At 54.4% G+C, this 16,899-nt stretch overlaps 1 protein-coding gene across 2 annotated transcripts in view; it reads left to right on the top strand.

Annotated features, from left to right (window-relative positions):
* The window catches only part of POC1A (POC1 centriolar protein A), a 111,125-nt gene that overhangs the window by 22,306 nt on the left and 71,920 nt on the right, over positions 1–16,899 (top strand). The window contains exons 2-7 of one of the 2 annotated variants that reach the window (XM_037797615.1): positions 827–911; positions 1,573–1,744; positions 2,174–2,353; positions 3,708–3,815; positions 5,040–5,155; positions 12,581–12,714. In XM_037797615.1, coding sequence (XP_037653543.1) covers positions 827–911; positions 1,573–1,744; positions 2,174–2,353; positions 3,708–3,815; positions 5,040–5,155; positions 12,581–12,714 — 795 coding nt within the window. Of the gene's footprint in view, positions 1–826; positions 912–1,572; positions 1,745–2,173; positions 2,354–3,707; positions 3,816–5,039; positions 5,156–12,580; positions 12,715–16,899 lie in introns of those variants that run through there. The other variant, XM_037797620.1, reaches the window with a different exon arrangement.

The raw sequence follows: 16,899 nt of genomic DNA, 5'->3' as shown, positions 1-16,899 counted from the left end.
CTAAGTAGTCTTTAATTTTTTTCAGTGATATTTTGTTGTCTTCACTGTACTCATCTGTTTTAGTTTCTTGGGCTGGTCAAGCAAATACCATGCAATGGGTTAGTTAAAAAAGATGAGAATTTAATGGTTCATGGTTTTGAGGTCAGGAAAAAGTCCAAATCAAGGCATCATCAAGACAAGGGTTTCTCCCCCAAGACTGGCATTCTGGGGCTGGCTGCTGGTGATCCTTGGTCCTTGGATCCTCTGTCTTATGGCAGTGCACATGTCGGTCTCCCTTGACTTCTCAGTTCTTTTCTGGGTCCTGTGGCTTTCTCTCTGTCTGAATTTCATTCTGCTTATAAGGCACTCCTAATAGGATTACGACCTATTCTTGATTGGGCTGGGTCACACCTTAACTGAAGTAACCTCATCAAAATGTCCTACTTAATGAATTCACACCCACGGGAATGGAGTAAGTTTAAGAACATGTTTTTCTGGGATACATACAGCTCCAAACCACAATGTCTTACATTTTTCTTGTTAAATTTATTCCTAAGTATTTTATTCTTCTTGATGCTATTATAAATGGAATTGTTTTCTTTTATTTTGGGGGTTCATTGCTAGTATATAGAAATACAATTGACTAATTTTTATATATGGATGTTGAATTTTGGAACTTTGTTGAACGTGTTCATTCGTTCTAATAGTTTTTAGTGGATCCCTTGGGATTTTCTACATATAAGATCATGCTTCCTACTGTTGTAGGAAAAATCTTGCTCCCCCCTTCCCCCCCGGGAAGCTCCTTCCTCACCTAAGCTTCCCACATTTGATCCTGGCTTTCCCCTAGGATGACCCTTCACTGGAGCGGCATTTTAAGGGCCACCGAGATGCAGTTACCTGTGTGGACTTCAGTCTCAACACAAAACAGCTGGGTAAGAGGAGGCAGCTTGTCCCAAGCACTGGGTTATGAGCTGAGAAGGCCGAGTTTCCACCAGGGTCGGGGTGGGAGAGCAAAGCACCCTGAGGGCACAGGTGCTCTGTCTAGCTCTGCCATCTGACCTCAGTCTGCCCACTCTCCGAGTGCTGGGCTTCATGAGCTCTGTTTTACATGTGATGACTACAAGGCTCAGAGAGGTTAGGAACTTTGCTGTAGTCACACAGCCTGTGAGGGTGGGACTGGGGTTCTGGGCTCTTCCCTGCACACCCCAGCCACCTTTTGGATCTGGCCTGTGGAATGGACCCTAAACAGTGGCTCCTTTTCTTGTGTCTTTATCGATTCTGCTGTCCGCAGTAATATGGGTACAGCTTCTTGTTGCCAACAAGAAGGATGCTGAGCAGAGCTAGGCATCCCCCACCCCCACTGCCCTTGTGCAGCATCTGGGTACTCCCCCTTCCCTGGCTGCTTGGGGGTTCAGACACAGCTGCCATGGCTGTGACTTTCTTGCTTTCTTTAGATGAGGCTTGCCCTTTCATCCCATGGTCAAGGTCCTCTCCCTGCCAGAGGCTGCTGGCCGCATGGTATGCTATAGGTTAAGAGGTGGAAACTAGAGGCCCTCTAGAGCCAAGGGTCACAGCATCACCCACTCTCCTCAGCCAGTGGCTCCATGGACTCGTGCCTCATGGTTTGGAACATGAAACCTCAGTCACGTGCCTACCGCTTCGTGGGTCACAAGGACGCCGTCACCTGTGTGCACTTCTCCCCCTCGGGGCACCTGCTTGCCTCGGGCTCCCGTGACAAGACTGTCCGCATCTGGGTACCCAATGTGTGAGTTAGAACTTTGAGGGTCTTGTCTGAGGCTGGGGCCCTGGTGCCAGAGCTGACCCCACCTGGTCCCCTGTCCCGGCTCTCTGGACTGGTTACAGTGGGATGTCCACCCAATTTCTGAGGAGGTGCTAGCAGAGGCCTGGGGTTTCAGTTGGGGCCTTCCCCTCAGGGTTGGAAGAAGGATTCTGAGCTGACCTCAGCCTTCCTTGAAGGAATTCCAGTGCCTGGGGCTGATTGCACAAGGGCGGGTGGGAGGGCAGTGCTCTGCTCCTGTGGGGAAGACTCAGGCTTCTCTTTTTGGGGACCAGGGCACTCAGGCCTGAACTGACTTTGGAAGGGGTGCCTGAGGATGGGGGAGCACTTTGGTTCGCTTGTTGGCCCCTGTAGCATTGCTGTGGGTTTCCTGACCCCAGATTCCTGTCCCCGCAGCAAAGGTGAGTCGACTATGTTCCGCGCGCACACGGCTACAGTGAGGAGCGTCCACTTCTGCAACGATGGCCAGTCCTTTGTGACGGCTTCTGATGACAAGACCATCAAGGTGTGGTCCACTCATCGCCAGAAATTCCTGTTCTCCCTGAGCCAGCACATCAACTGGGTCCGCTGTGCCAGGTGAGCATTGTCTTTCCCAGAGATGCGGGGACAGGGGACAGACGGTCTGCCAGGGGCCAGCATTGTGCCCTTGAGCAAGTTACTTAGAAACTCTTTAAGCTCCACGAGCCTCGGTTTCCTTATCTGCAAAATGGGAATGATAGTAGTTCCCACATTATTAGTTGTTGAGAAGCTTCTGTGAGATGAAAAGGAAGTTAGTCTAGTACCAGCTATGATGGCCCTAGAACATCTGTGCTGACACAGCCCAAGCCAAGTCAGCAGGGGCCACTTAAAAGCAACAACCACAGTAATGACAATGTCAGTACTCCTACTCTGCACTGTCCCCTTCATCCTCATGACAGTCCTGCAGTCTAGGTGGTGGTGTTTCCATTTTGCAGATGGGGATCCTGAGGCTCGGAACAGTGTAATATCTTGCCACAGGCACATGGTGGGTAAGTGGCAGAGCTGGGATTTGAACCTGAGTTCAAATCTCTGGTATAAGGCTTGCCCACTTTCCTTGGTGTGCTGTTCCTCGGAGGTTGGTTTTGTTCCAGAGCTGCCAGATGGGGATCCACTCTCCCAGGAATTTGGCCTGGAGGCTGGTCCTGCCCTCAGTGTGCGGGGAGGTACTATGCAGTGGGAGGCCAAAGGGCCTTTCAAGGGTTGAGAACTGCAGACACAAACTTGCCTACTTCCAGCTTATTCTCTTCCTTTCAACAGAACTTTCTCATATGTCAAGTCTCTTTGCTCCAGGGGAGGGCATGGTGGGGGTACTAGGGGACACTGGGAAACCTTGGGAGTCAGAGATCAGAAACTATTGAGCAGCATTTACCTGGAGACCCCATGCAAGTTACTTGTGCCCCTGGGGACTCCCTTTCCTCTGTCCTGGAATGTCCCTGACTGCTCTGTGGGGCTCACCATCAGGCTCCTGAGGGGGTTGGGCCACATGGGGCCTTCGGTGGTGGGTTTCTGGGCCCTCCATGCCCTTTTGCTGGCAGCCTGAGTCTTACTGACCCACACACACAGTCAGATGTAGACTCAGGAGGACCTGAGAACAGGGTGATGTTGCTGATGGGGGCTTTGGCCACCTGGATGCCAAGGTGCTGGCAGCTGGCGCTGGCTGTGTGCCGCTGTGTGCCATTGCAGAGCTATGGGCTAAGGCACACTGTTCTTCTTCATGCCCACCTGGCTCTGTGACATGGTCACTTTTCTTGCCTATCTCATGGAGGAGTGAAGCCACTTGCCCAGGATCCTTATGGGGGTCAGAGCATGATGTGTAACCCCAGGCAGGGAGAGGTCAGTGCAGGGAAGGATGAGGCTGGGGCGCCCACAGCCTCTGTTCATCATGGTTTGATTGCTCCTCCTATTGACTCAGGTTCTCCCCCGATGGGCGCCTCATTGTGTCCGCCAGTGACGACAAGACTGTCAAGCTGTGGGACAAGTCCAGCCGGGAGTGTGTCCACTCGTACTGCGAGCATGGCGGGTGAGTCTCCTTGCACCCTTGGCCTCCACCTGCAGGATACCCAAGCACAGGGCAGGGGTGTGGCCACGAGGAGGCCCCAGTGGACTCGAGTGGGTGGAGTTGTGGGGACCAACTGCCATGTTGCAGCCACTCCCTGTCTGGCACCTTTTGCAGGGGCCAGTGACCAAGCTCTGCATCTCTTCCTGTGTAGTTCACAGAGAACAGAGGTGCAAGTGATTTGAGGGCACAGATAAACTCCAGGCATGTCATTCTTTGGGCCTCTCTTTTTACCCCCTTTGTTTTCTAATTCTCAGAATTGTGACAAGTCTGTCAGAAAGCAGTTCAACTCAGACCCCCAAAATGCATTTAAAGAAGTTTATTTTATTGTGGTAACATATATATATATATATCATAAAGTTTGTCATTTTAACTGTTTTTAAGTGTGCAATTCAGTGACGCTATTTATGTTTACAATGTTGTGTTACCATAACAACCTTCCATTTCTAAAACTTTATCCAAAGCAGAAACTCTTTACCCATTAAGCAGAAAATTCCCTATTTCCCCTCAAACCGCATTTCAAAGCTTCTTAGTATGTTACAGGTAGTGATGACTTTATGCTGAAAGCCTTGGCAGGCCGTTTTAGCAGTTGAGGGGCTGGCTGTTCATATTGTGCTGCCTGATGGAGAGAGGAAGGAGCTGGCATTAGAGCAGGGCCTCCCCTGTTCTGGGTTTCTAAATGAACCCCGGCTTCGGCCTCCCCAGCTAGGTGGGGGACTCCTAGGTGAGGGCTGATCCTGAGAGGCGGGCGTGATTCCAGCCTGGGGTTTCCCTGCTGTGTTGAGGGCTCTTGTCCAGTTTCCTGGTTTAGGGTGGGCCAGCCACCCTGTGGCCCTGCTGGATCTTTGCACCTGAGTCTTGGCTGGCAGGTTCTGCCCGGCAGCCAGTTCTGGCGAGGGCCCCAGCTACAATTCTGACCCCCTGAGCAGCCCTCTGACCTTCAGCTCTGAAGGCAGCTTTCTCTACTTGTATTTTTAAAAGCAATACTGGGACTTGGTCCCTGGTATGTCCACTCCATTTCACTGCTGGCCACTGTTTTCACCCTCTCCTTCTTGCTCTGCACTGGCAAATAAATGAGGCAGAAGGGACAGTATTCTGAATTAGGGGAACAGTGTGGGCAGGTGCACAGGGGTGGGAATGCACTGGATGTTTTCAGAGCTCTTCTGAGCCGGGGCCCTGTCTTTCTAGCTTTGTCACTTATGTGGACTTCCACCCCAGCGGCACATGTATTGCAGCTGCCGGCATGGATAACACAGTGAAGGTGTGGGATGTGAGGACTCACAGGCTGCTGCAGCATTATCAGTGTGAGTATTGAATGGTTTCCTGGTTCCGCGGGGCTGTGATGGTGCCGGGGGTTCATGGTTGTGGTACTTAAATGGGCTCTGCTGCCTGGGGATGGCTCTGGTTTGGTGGGGAGGAATCGGGCCTGTTGGGATCCCCAGGAGTGGGTCGTCTGTGGCATGGCCATGAGATGCAATGTGGTGCTGTGCTACCTGACTTCCACTGAGCCATTTGGTGCCCCTTTAGGGTGGCAGAGCCTCACGCCACAGGGTAGGACCAGAAGCCCTCAGAGAGCTCTGGCCTGGGCTCCTCTTGAGAGCCTCCAGGCTTCTCAGAGCTGCCCATGCCCCTTGTCTTCCCCTGTCATGGAGGCTCTGACCCCAGGACTGAGGTGACAACTTGACCTGTGGTGAAGATGCAGGGATAGGTTGTCAATAGAGGTCAGTTCCCTCTGTCAGTCCCCTGTCACTCTGTGGGGGGGTGTGTGTGGGGCTGAGGGGGGCTTCTCCACAGATGTGGAGCCCCAGCCAAATGAGGGGTGCACTGAGCTAGGGGCTGGCTCAGCAGCCAGACCCAGGGCTGTGCCCTTGACTTGATTAGAGCCCTGGGAAGACAGGGAAGTGGGTGGTCAATGTAGGTTACCATCAGGCTCCAGGTGCAGACATGGGCATGATTAGGATGAGGTGGTCAGAGGGGCGGGGGGCTATGGAACTGGCCTGAGAACGAGGCTGGCTGGGCAGGGCCAGGAGGCACCCAAGCTGGGGATGGGGCTTGGGATATGGAGCCAGAGCGACCACATGGGGAATCAGGAGTCGTGCAGGAGGCTAAATAGGGATGGGCAGGAGTCCATGGGCTCACTTCTAAAATTCAGACCTGAAAATGGGAAGGATGTGGCTGCACAGGTATTGGGTGTGGAGTTCAAGCCCTCACCTGGCTGACTCTCCATTGCTGGACTGGCAGTAGGAGACGCCAGCACTTTCTCGGGGTAATTGAGGTGAGCGGACCTGCAAAGAAGGGGAGAACACCCTGGTCTTGAATAGCACTTGGTGGAAGGTGGGCTCTGCAGCCAACTCCAGCTTTCCTAGCTGTGTGATCTTTGGTAGGTCTCTTGGCCCTTCTGGGCTCCCTGTGAGAGTGATGGGACCAATCTCACTAGGTGATACTGGGAGGGTTAATGAGTTGGGCCACGTGAAGAACTTAGTGAGTGCCTGGTGTGATTAGTGATGATGAGGTTGACGATGACGCTAATGAGGCTGAGCCTCATGCCTGGTGTCCAGGACTCTGGGAGGCCCACCTGGTTGGTCAGGGCCTGCAGTACCCGATACTACCACCAGGTGGCAGGAGCCAGCCACAGGACCACATTCTTTCCTCCATAGGGAGCCCTGGGGTTTGTCACTGACGTGCTTCCTTTCAGAAAGAGCCTTCTAACAGAGCAGCAGCTGGGGCCTGTCCTGCCTGTGGAGCCCGCTTCTCTCCCACCCCTCCTTCAGGCTGAGAGGCCTGTCTTCTGTTCTGGGCCAGGCCTGGGGGTTGGGCGTCGGCCGCATCTGCACAGCTGACTGGGGAAAGGTGGGCACGTGTGGAGGAGAGCTGGGCAGGAAGGCTGGCCTTCTGAGAGGGGGCTGGGGAGGGGGACCTGGACAGGGAGAGATGGCAAGGGAAGGAGTTGAGGCGGTGCAGCGGTTAGGGGTCCAGGCTCTGATTCCTAGCTGTAAAAGAGGATGCTTTCCTTGTGGGCATTTGGGAGGATCTGATGGGAAAATCCTTGTAAGGTTTATAATACAGTGTCATGTAAGTGCTTCATACTGCTTAAGTCTTGAGTGTATGACATTGGGATGAGAGGTGACCCTGGGAGGTGTGTGGGGAGTCCAGGCCTGGAGTAAGCGGGCTGCTGCAGCAGGTACCCCTTGGGGAGAGCCTTGAATGTCACGCTGTGGCCCAGAGTTCCACAGATACAGCCTGGCTGGTAGTGCTGTAACTGCCCTGTCCCATGAGGAGTGAAGGGATGAGGGCCATTTGAGAGGATGGCAGTGGTGAGCCTGGGCCATGCCTGATGTTTGAGTGAGGGCCGGCATCAGTGGGGGCGGTTCAGGCCTAGGGGGTGGGTCGTGGAGATTGAGGAGAGGCAGAAACTGATGCTGTGGAGGTGGGAGACCCAGCTGCTCCAGGTATCTGGGATGTGAGGAGAGCTGAGGCCACATCTGGGCCCCTGCAATTGAGGCGCTATGGAAGGAAAAGGCCCATAAAGCAGCCAGGGTAAAAGAGCTGAGGAGGGCAGAACCAGGGGAATGAAGGAAAGTAGGGTCTCACTTAGAGGGTGCTCAGGAGAGCAGGTACTGGGGAACAGTTGAGGAGAGTGGGGGTGCTGGGAGAAGGTCCCTGGGATTCTCAGGGGTAGAGGTTTGGCGGTAGGTGCTGCTGGGAACTCAGTGGGCGGCAGGGCCAGGGAGATTATGGGTTAGGTTGCATTAGCACCAGCGGTTTCCTGAGCTGTTTTCTGTCCCTGATCCCAGGGAAAAGTTTTTAAGGATACAGTGTTCAGTGTCTCCCTTGCGACTCCGGATGAACACCCAGCACTTACTGCATGGGCTTTGGGCATGTGAGACCACTGGGCCTTTCAGAGAGATTTTGGTTAGCCGTGTTGCAGTATGTGGCTAAGAAGCCCCAGTGTATCTTATCCGGCCGCCCCATAGGCACATTGTGTAGAGTGTTGTCTGTCTTGGGTTGGAGTCAGAGTCAAAACCTGCTTGGGGCTTGGGGCTGCAGGGGACAGCGGGCCCTGTTTGTGCAGGCTGGCTCACTCTGTTTACAGGCAAGGAGTTTGGCTCTGGTCTATCACTGGGGGGAGCAGTTCTGATTTCCCAATTCAGCCAGGAGCCGTCAGTGCTGGTGGAGCCCTGAGAGTGCCAGTCCTTGTGGGGGTGGGTTAGGCTCCATATGCTCCGAGCCCACGTTAGGACTGTTCAGATACTTGAGCAGCAACCCCTGCCCCAGAACCCACAGTGTGCTTTGTGGCTTTCAGGCACATACAGGCCCATTATCCTGGGACTGGAGGCCAGTGAGGCAGGGCTCCTCTCCATTTCCCAGATGTGGAGTTTGAGGCTTGCCTGTGGTCAGGCAGCTGGGAAGGTGTGAAACTGGGTCTCCCCCTCAGGGCTCTGCCTCGGGTGTCTGTCCACCTTCCCATGCTGGTCTCCTTATGCTGTGATGACTGCAGCCATTTGCTTGCCTGAGCTCCCAGGGGAGGTGGTCTCCTTGGCTGGCTGCCAGCAGGGCCAGGCTTGGCCCTCTCTAGAAACTTAAGTTTGAACTCACAGTCCCGAATCATCTGTCCACTGATCCTTTGCACACCCCTGCATCCCCACCCCACCCCAGATATGATCATGGAGGGTTTTAAGCAACTGTGTAGCCAGTGGGGCAGGCCCACAGATGTTACTTGGATTTTGAGACTGAAAGGATTAATCTGGAGGCAGTGCACCATTCCACCTGAATTGGCCAATTCATTTGGCTGCTTCCCCTCATTCCTAAAGTGGGCATTTACAGAGCTTTCAGAAAGAGGAATATTCAGGCATCCTTTGCTACTGGCATGAGAGCACCTTCTTTGTATGAATCCAAAGCCCCTTGGAAACCTGAAGCTACCATGTTACTGGTAATGCCAGTTGCGCATCACAAGAAGCCACCCTGGCAAAGTGAGCTCTGTGGTGGCACTGCAGGGCGGGGTTTTTGGCCCTTCCACTTGGGCCTCAGAGGTTTTTCTGGGCTGCTTGATCAGCTGGGAGCTCCTCAGGCAGTGGACCCATGTTGCTGAGGGCTTTTCTGTGCTGAGCTGTATGGGCACAGTGGGTTGTGGGTCCCCAAATCTCTGCTTAGGCCACCTGTTGCCCAGAAACTGTGGCCAGTCCTTTGTGCTTCGGGGCAGGGCTGTGGTGACCTTGATCCCACCCTCTTTGCCCTCTGGTGACCTGTAGAATTTTGAGGCTAGTACATCACTGACACTGAGTTGTAATCCTCTCTTGGGGTTAGGGGTAGGGAGACAGTACCCAGGAGTCCATAGTTGCTGCACAAATGACAGTCTGTGTCGTCGCTAATACCTGCCCCTGGAGCCCAGAGAGGGCCTGCAGTTTTGGACTTGAAGAAAAGTAGATTAATTGTTTTTGGACAGTTGCTGCTCAGGGCATTGTGATGGGAAGCCACCCCCTTTTAGGGACGCTGACCCCTTGTGGGGGCTCTCATGCAGGGGTAGTTTTTATGAGTCCTCTGTGGAATGGCCCCTCCCCCAGGCAGAGGCAGAGAGGCATGAGGGCATAGGCTGAGGGTTTGGCCTGGGGTGGATGTGGCCAGTGGACAAGGCAGGAGAGTGGGTGAGGAAAGGTGGGGTGGGGCCTGGGGCATCCCCAAAAGCCTGGTTTGCCAGGCTGAGCCCTCTTCTGGAGTGAACAGCTCCAGATGTTTCTGCTCAATGAAGGTCTTTGAAGTTCCCAGTGTTTATAGGGGGGCAGGGCTCCTGTTCTTCCTCCTGGGGAAATTCTCTCCCTTGGTGAGGGGGACCAGGTGGGAGGCCCTGGAGCGCTTCCTGCACCCTGACCTTGCTGTCCTGGTGGGGCTGGGGGCAGCCCTGGGCTCCCTGTGCCTGCCCTCCCCTGACCTACGCTCCTGTCAGCAGCTGCTGCTCTGCCAGCATTGCCACTCAGGTGGGCTGGGGGTGGCTTTCATCCCAGTGGGCTGCTAAGAGCCACAGAAACAAGAGGAGGGTGCCCCTCTCCAGGGCTCCAGGAGCGGTATTCCAGGTAGGCCCCTTCGAGGGCAGGTTGGGGTGTGGCAAGGTGGACACAGAGGGGGCTGCTGGGCCCTGCAGGCTGCCTCTCAAGACTGTCTGGCTGAGGGGTCAGAGGCGGGTGGGACTCCCTGGGGCTCTTCCAAATCTCAGTATTTTTGGCCCCCTCCATTTTCCCTGCCCCATATCACTGCCAGTATGAACCAGCATCCCTGGTGGACACAGCCCATGCCCTTGGGAGTGCGGGGCAGGACCATGTCTGCACTTATCCTGTAGACAGCAGCCTGAAGCTCAGGGAGTCAAACGTGCATCAGGAGGACCAAGCAGGGCTGGACCTGGTCTCCTACCTCCCAGAACCTCTCTTCTGGGGTAAGGAGGACACTTCACTTTTTATCAGTAACTTGATTCTGTAATCATGTAGTCTTGTGGTTTAAAAAGAAGATATTCTGGAAATATGCAGAGTAAAAGTTAGCAGTTCCCACATTGCTGTCTTCCCCATCATTTCTGCATCTGCACACGTGTATACACCCCCCTCCATGAGTGGCAATGGTCACACTCTGTGCCACTAATATCCTTCCCACTACCATTTCTGGTGCCTATTGGATTTCTGCTATGGGTGGCTGTGGCTTTATTTCCCTGCCCTCCCTGACTTCAATTTTGGTGGATGCTGATGGCTGCCAGGTCCTGCCCTCCCTCTGTGGCCCCAGGTGTGGTGTGCCAGGCTGTGGGGCTCTGCTCTGCCCCCAGGAGCTGCCTGCAAAGACCCCATAGGCCCCTTTCTGGGCTACCTCCTGGAGTTCCTGGTGCTTGGAGGTTATTGTTCCAATCTAAATATGTTATGTCAGGTCCTGGTTGTCTCCCCAAAGTGTGCTTGGGCACATGCAGCTGCACCCCTCCAGGCAACAGCAGCACATCAGCCGGACCGGGTCTGAGTGCTCCCCCGGGGGCTCTGCCAAGGGCTGTTTCGTGACTGGGTATGTTTGCTGGCCCAGCAGTGGTTCCTGCAGCTTCACAGTGCCAGAATGGGGGGGGGGGGGGTTTCGGATTTGCCTCTACATTTGTGGAATTCTGACTTGGTAGGGTCATGGTTATCTTAGCCCTGCTGGCTTCTCCCATGAAGCCTGTGGTAATGGGAACGAGGATACCAGGGTCTTCCTTAGCAGCCACTTGAAGAGACTGTGACACAGCTGGTCCGCACTTGATGGTAGAGTTGCTCTGTCCCCATAGGGATTGCCTGGGTCTTCCCAAACCCCGACTCCACCAGCCCACCCTGAACATGCCCTTGGCTTCAGGGGAAGGCTGTGTAACCCACTGGGACTGCTAGACACCCAGTTTAAGTTCCCACTCATAAGCCACTTTCTGAGCCCCGCTTGGGCTGGGCACTGAGCCAGGAACCAGGGACCCAATATGGGCTCTGCCTGATGGAGCTGGTGGTCTTGTGGGGCACCCAGACATAAATGTAAAACTGCAAGAAATGTAAAACCACTGCTGTGAAGAGTGCACTGACAAGAGGCTCATGGTGCTACAGGGAGTGGCTCCAACAGGGAGAACAGGGGAGGCTTCATGGAGGCAGTGACAAGCTTTAAGTTCAGGAGAAGCAGGAGGGCAGCAGTCTCCCAAGCCCATGGGGAATGAATGGGGTGGAAAGGTCCCACAACCAGTACCCGACATAACATATTTAGATTGGAACAACAGCCTCCAAGTGCCAGGAACTCCAGGAGGCAGCCCAGAAAGGGGCCTATGGGGTCTTTGCAGGCAGCTCCTGGAGGCAGAGCAGAACCCCACAGCCTGGCACACCACATCCGGGGCCACAGAGGGAGGGCAGGACCTGGCAGCCAGCTGACAGAGCCAGGGTGGCCAGGTCTCAGAGTAAGGGATACTGGGACAGATGGTGTGGTTGGACTGGAGTTGTAGCAGTGGGGAAAAGAGTCACAGACAGGGTTGAGCTGTTGAGCTTTACTCAAAGTGGAAGGACTTTTGAGTTGGAGGGGATGGAGGGGCAGAGGAGAAGGGTATCCATGCTGGTGCTGGGGTCTGAGGGCTCACTCTATGTGAAGACCTCACAGGCTTAAACTGGTGACATCCCCACAGCACCGCTAAGATGTAGGTGCTGAGGTGCAGATGGAGAACAGGGGTCACAAGGTGGGCCAGTGGGACAGCTGGAATTTGAACCAGGCCTGCTGGACTCTTGAGCGTGTGTCTTGGTCATCTCCTTGACCGGCCCCACTCACCTCCTCTCTTGGAGGGCAGTAGTCTCATATTGGTATTCCAAGTATTTTACTTCACGTTTTGTTTCTTTAAATTAACTCCATATGGGACAGATTAGGTGTCATGTTTGGGCACTCTCTTCTGCTCCAGCTCAACTGCTCAGTGTAGCGAGAGAGTATAGAGGAATCCCTTGATTCCTCTGGTGTTGTCACATCTGCCTCTGCGTACCCTCCTTCTCTTGCCACCTGCCCTGGCTTGGATGGAAACGTCTCCTGGCATCTTAGATCATGCTGCTCTCCGGGGGGATCCTCATGAGGCTCCCCATTGCTCTTCTGAGTAATGGCCTCCTGATCTAGCCCCCTCAGGCCTGGGCCTTGTGCCTCAGATGGCCCCAGTCGCCGGTTTCCAGGCTTGAGCTCTGCTCCTGGGCCTCCCATCCAGCACCTGACTAACGTTCTCCCCCCAGTGCACAGTGCAGCAGTGAACGCTCTCTCCTTCCACCCGTCGGGAAACTACCTAATCACAGCCTCCAGTGACTCAACCCTGAAGGTCCTGGACCTGATGGAGGGCCGGCTGCTCTACACACTGCATGGGCACCAGGTGAGGCGCGCTGGGCCACGTACCACTGCCTGAAGGGGTCAGAGAGCAGCACCGGGGTTCCCCTGAGGTGGTCTTTCCTCAAAGCCCTGGGCACAACTGCCAGGGGCCCCTCACAGTCTGGATAGGAAGTGAGAGAAGAAAGTGGGTTTGCCACCTGCAAGACCTACAGGGAGATAAGATGGAGGCCTTTTCCTGTGACCTCAGGCTGAAGCATGGGTGCTTTTGGGAAGGGGGTTGGAGTTAAATTAGGTGGGGTTGGGGAGGTGGGGCAGTATTAGGGCATGATTGGGCGCTGGATAAAATATGTCCCCTAATGGCGTTGGGCATCCAGTGGTCAAATGGAGCCTAGGCACTCCACTCTGGGTTACCTTTGGGGTCCCCTGGGGGATCTCAGATGAACAGACATCTCTGCCTTTGAAGACAGAGACAATGACAAGTGTCTCGCAGAGGCCGGTGTGAAGGAGTGAAATCTGCGTATTTGTTGTTTGAGGAATTCCTGAAATTGAATCAAGAGAGCAAAGGCCTCCTCTCTGAGTGGCTTTCACTATACATCTGGTGCCCTGGGCTCCCCAGGTGGGCTGTGGCCAAGAAGCCCAGGCTCCTGTGGGCCGGCTGTGAAGAGGGGGCTGCTGGGGGCTCTCCTTACAGCTGGCCTAGATGGACACCTGTCACAGACACCCCCTGCAGAAGTTGGACTGAGCTGTCTGCTGCTAACGAGTGATCGTCAGATTGCCTCCTTTGGGACATGCCACAGCCAAGTGAGACAGGGACTGTGGAGTCCAGAGATTGAAAGTTTACCCCCTTCCCACCTATGTGCAGGAGGCAGACAGGCTAAAGAGTGGGAGGCGGGCCCACAAGGGCCAAATGAGGCCTCGAGTGTGCTTATGCATCTTGGGTGGGGGGCGGCTGGGCATGGGGTGTCTCACCCAGGGCTCTCCGAGCTTCTGTTTTGGATCCTACTGTAGTCTGAGTTAGGGCAGGGAGCAGGCCATTGGGCCATGGCTGGGGACAGGGCCTTCCTTCCTCTTGCTGCCTGGCGGCCACTCGTGCCCTCACCTTTGTGGTGACCCTTGTCTTCCCTGTCAGAGTCAAGCCTGGTGTGCAGGACCAGTAGACCTGTTCTCCTAGTGGCTGGCACATGTGGGTATAACTACAGCTGGGCTGGGCTGGGCTGGGGGACCGCTGCTCCTGTGGCAATCATGTAACCCGCTTGCCGGGAGCCACCCTTGGTAGACCCTTGGCAAGTCAGTTATTTAGATTCATATGTAGCCAGTTTTGGGTCATATGAGCAGGAGGGCATTTGAGAACCATGTGAATCCTGCCACCTCTCCCTGCGCCCCCCCACCCCCAAAAGAAAAAGCAATTCCCAGAAATACTGTGCAAACAGTTGCATATGAAACAAGTACCCAGGGATTGTGTGTGTGTGTGTGTGTTTGTGTCGGGGGGGGGTTCTTTAAACAACTGACTCACCCTCTTATCCTGAAAACACTTGAATGTGGTATTTAAACTTCACTCCCAGTGTTCTGGCACTGTGTCAAGCATGTAAAAGAAAACCTGTTGATGCTGTGTTCCCTGAGAGGTAAAACGGGGATCATAGAGTATCTTGCATGGTTTTGCATGCAGTTAAACCTGGGAATGTGGAAACTAGGAAACTACGCAGAGGGACAGCTGGATTGGGAGTGTGGATGGGAAGTGGCTCCATGGAATCTCTGGGCTGCTTCTTCACCAAGCACCAACCTCATGGTGCCGAGCAAGGGAGAAGGAGAACCGAGCTCACCTGTTTGTTCTGTCTTCTCTTTGTTCATCGTCTGCTCCCTACCTCACTGCCAGGGATCAGAGAAATGAGGTGGGGTCTTGTGGTCCCACCTTCTAGGAGTCATGGCCTGAGAACTGGGTGACTCCCTGGGGAGATCAACAGAGCCAGAGGCAGGATATGAGACGTAGAGAGGCAGGCTGAGTCTTATGAAGTGTGTGGGGAGCTGCAGGAAGATGAGCTGACTGTGCCTCTGTCCCATGGGGTGTAGCTCAGATGAAACTGGGGAGATGGGGTACAAGGCTCGATTTTTTTCTGCTCCCACCCTCCAGAATCACTACTGAATACAGAAACTTGGGGTTGGTTTCCCACAGGTTTTAGGGTCTCTTCCACTTATACCCATGACTGAGATTCTACAGCTGCTGGGGTGGGAGCCTCTGGGCCTGCAGGCCTTGCTGCCCTTTTTCTCCTTGCTGTAGACTGTTTCTGTATACAGATTTGGGAAGGAAGGTGCTTGGCCAGGGTCACCCCAATGCTGCCCCATTGCTGCACTTGCCATAACCTCTTGCCTCTTTCACTGATTCTCTTCTCGTCTCCCTTCTCCTCCTGTTTCAAGACCCACAGCCTTGCACTCCTGACTAGTGGTAGTCAACTTGGTGCTGGTTTCTACTGTGGCAAGGTTCCTGGTGTGGGAAGATCTGGCTCACTTCCCTTGCCTCCTCTGTAGTGTTGGGTTGCTGTAGTGAGAGAACTTTTTCTTGGGGTGCTTACTAATGACCTGGAAGCATCACCATGATCAGAGTCCAGTCTCAGGAATGATGTTGGGATGTAAGTGTGTGAGTGAATCTGATGCAGAACTGACCCAGAGAGCCTTATTTACTCCAAACAAAACCCTTCGCCCTCTGTGACTCCTAGCTGGCAACCTTGGGGCAGAGGTTTGCCAAGATTTGCTGTGACTATTTTGCTAGGCCTGGCTCTGCCCCTGGGCTTGGAGAGAGTTAAAGTTAGCTGCTGTTGGCTTCCTAAGGACAGGTAGTGCAGTTGAGCAGCCTTTATTTGGTCAGTTAGTTAAAATAAGCCCACCAACTGGGCTGGATACCTTGGTGCTTGTAGAGATCTGTGGCCAAGAGTGGGGGTGCTTTGCTCAGTGGCAAAGGGAGAAATCCTTGAAGGCTAGGATCATGTTGTCCACTGGGACCCAGTGTTTTCTTAGGATGTTTGTGAGAGTCTGTGGGATGCACTGTTGGGCCAGTTTGATTCTGCTCTGGAAAGAAGCTGTTTGACGCCTGTGTTGACCCCTTTGGGGTATGAGTTGCCCTCTGCTGAGCCTCAGGGAGAGGACCTGGCTAAAGGGCCTGGCATCATGGGGACAGCTGATGTGGGCTGGGGCTCCCACACCAAGCAGCAGGTGTGTATTGTCACAGGCTCCCCACTCATGAAATCCCTTCTTTGCCCTGACTTCTGCTCTCACATTCTGTTCTGAGAGGTGGCAATGTGCTATGGGCCTGGTGTCCAAGTGCCTGATCAAGCGCACTTCCTACATCATGTGGCTGGGTAGCCCGGGGCTTCAGAGAGGGTCCTGGATGCCAGGGGATTCTGTCCCACAGAGAGCGAGGATGGCAGTTTGAATGCACTTTTGAGTCCAGGTGAGGAAACTGAGGCCCAGAGAGTGGTCTGGATTTGCAGGGGTCTCATGGCTTATGGTGGCAGGCCTGGGACAAGTTCTCAAGTCTGTGCAGTTTCCACCACACTCACTCACCTCCCACATATCGCTTCTAAAAATCAAGTTGCGATTTCACTTTTGTTTTTAGATCACTGGACTGTGTAAGATGCTGGGTGGCCTTGTGGCCACTTGTGTCCTGGGTTCACTGTGCAGCCCTGTTGTGGTCCAGCAGGAGGGCACCTCATGGCACTTTGGCTTGGGCTTGGAGGACCCCCTCATGGCAGTCCCCAGGTGTGGCCTGAGAGAAGGGTGGAGGGAAGGCCCCTGGGTCATCCTGCTGTTGAAGCTGCATCTCCCTCAAGCTTCCATTTCTGCACCTGTGGGAAATAGTGCAGCTGGGGTCAGAGAGAAGCCAGCCACAGATGGGGTGGGACAGACCTTGACCAGGAAGGAGGGGCTCTGTGGGCATCAGGGGAAGCACCTCAATGTCCTGCTGTGGGGACAGGGCCTGAGTGTACCCCACTGGAGTGCACTCCCAAGCTGTCTTTCTGGGGGATCTGGGTGAGGAGTGTCAGGTGGAGAGACGTGTCTGGGGAGGCAGTGCTGTTGGCTGATGCTCAACATAAGGCTGAAAGCCTCTCTGATATGCCTTTTGGTCGCCTCCTAAGGACACGGGGGGCACCAGGACAGAGGAACTTGCCAAGTGCCAGGCTGAGGTCAGGATCACCCACCGCAGCCCCTGGGTCTCCTGGACTGGACCAGCAGCTCA

This window comes from Choloepus didactylus, chromosome 1 (genome assembly GCF_015220235.1).
Source record: "Choloepus didactylus isolate mChoDid1 chromosome 1, mChoDid1.pri, whole genome shotgun sequence".
Classification (NCBI taxonomy): domain Eukaryota; kingdom Metazoa; phylum Chordata; class Mammalia; order Pilosa; family Megalonychidae; genus Choloepus; species Choloepus didactylus.
The sequence above is the reverse complement of the archived record's forward strand: the minus strand, read 5'-3'. Positions and strand labels throughout refer to the sequence as shown.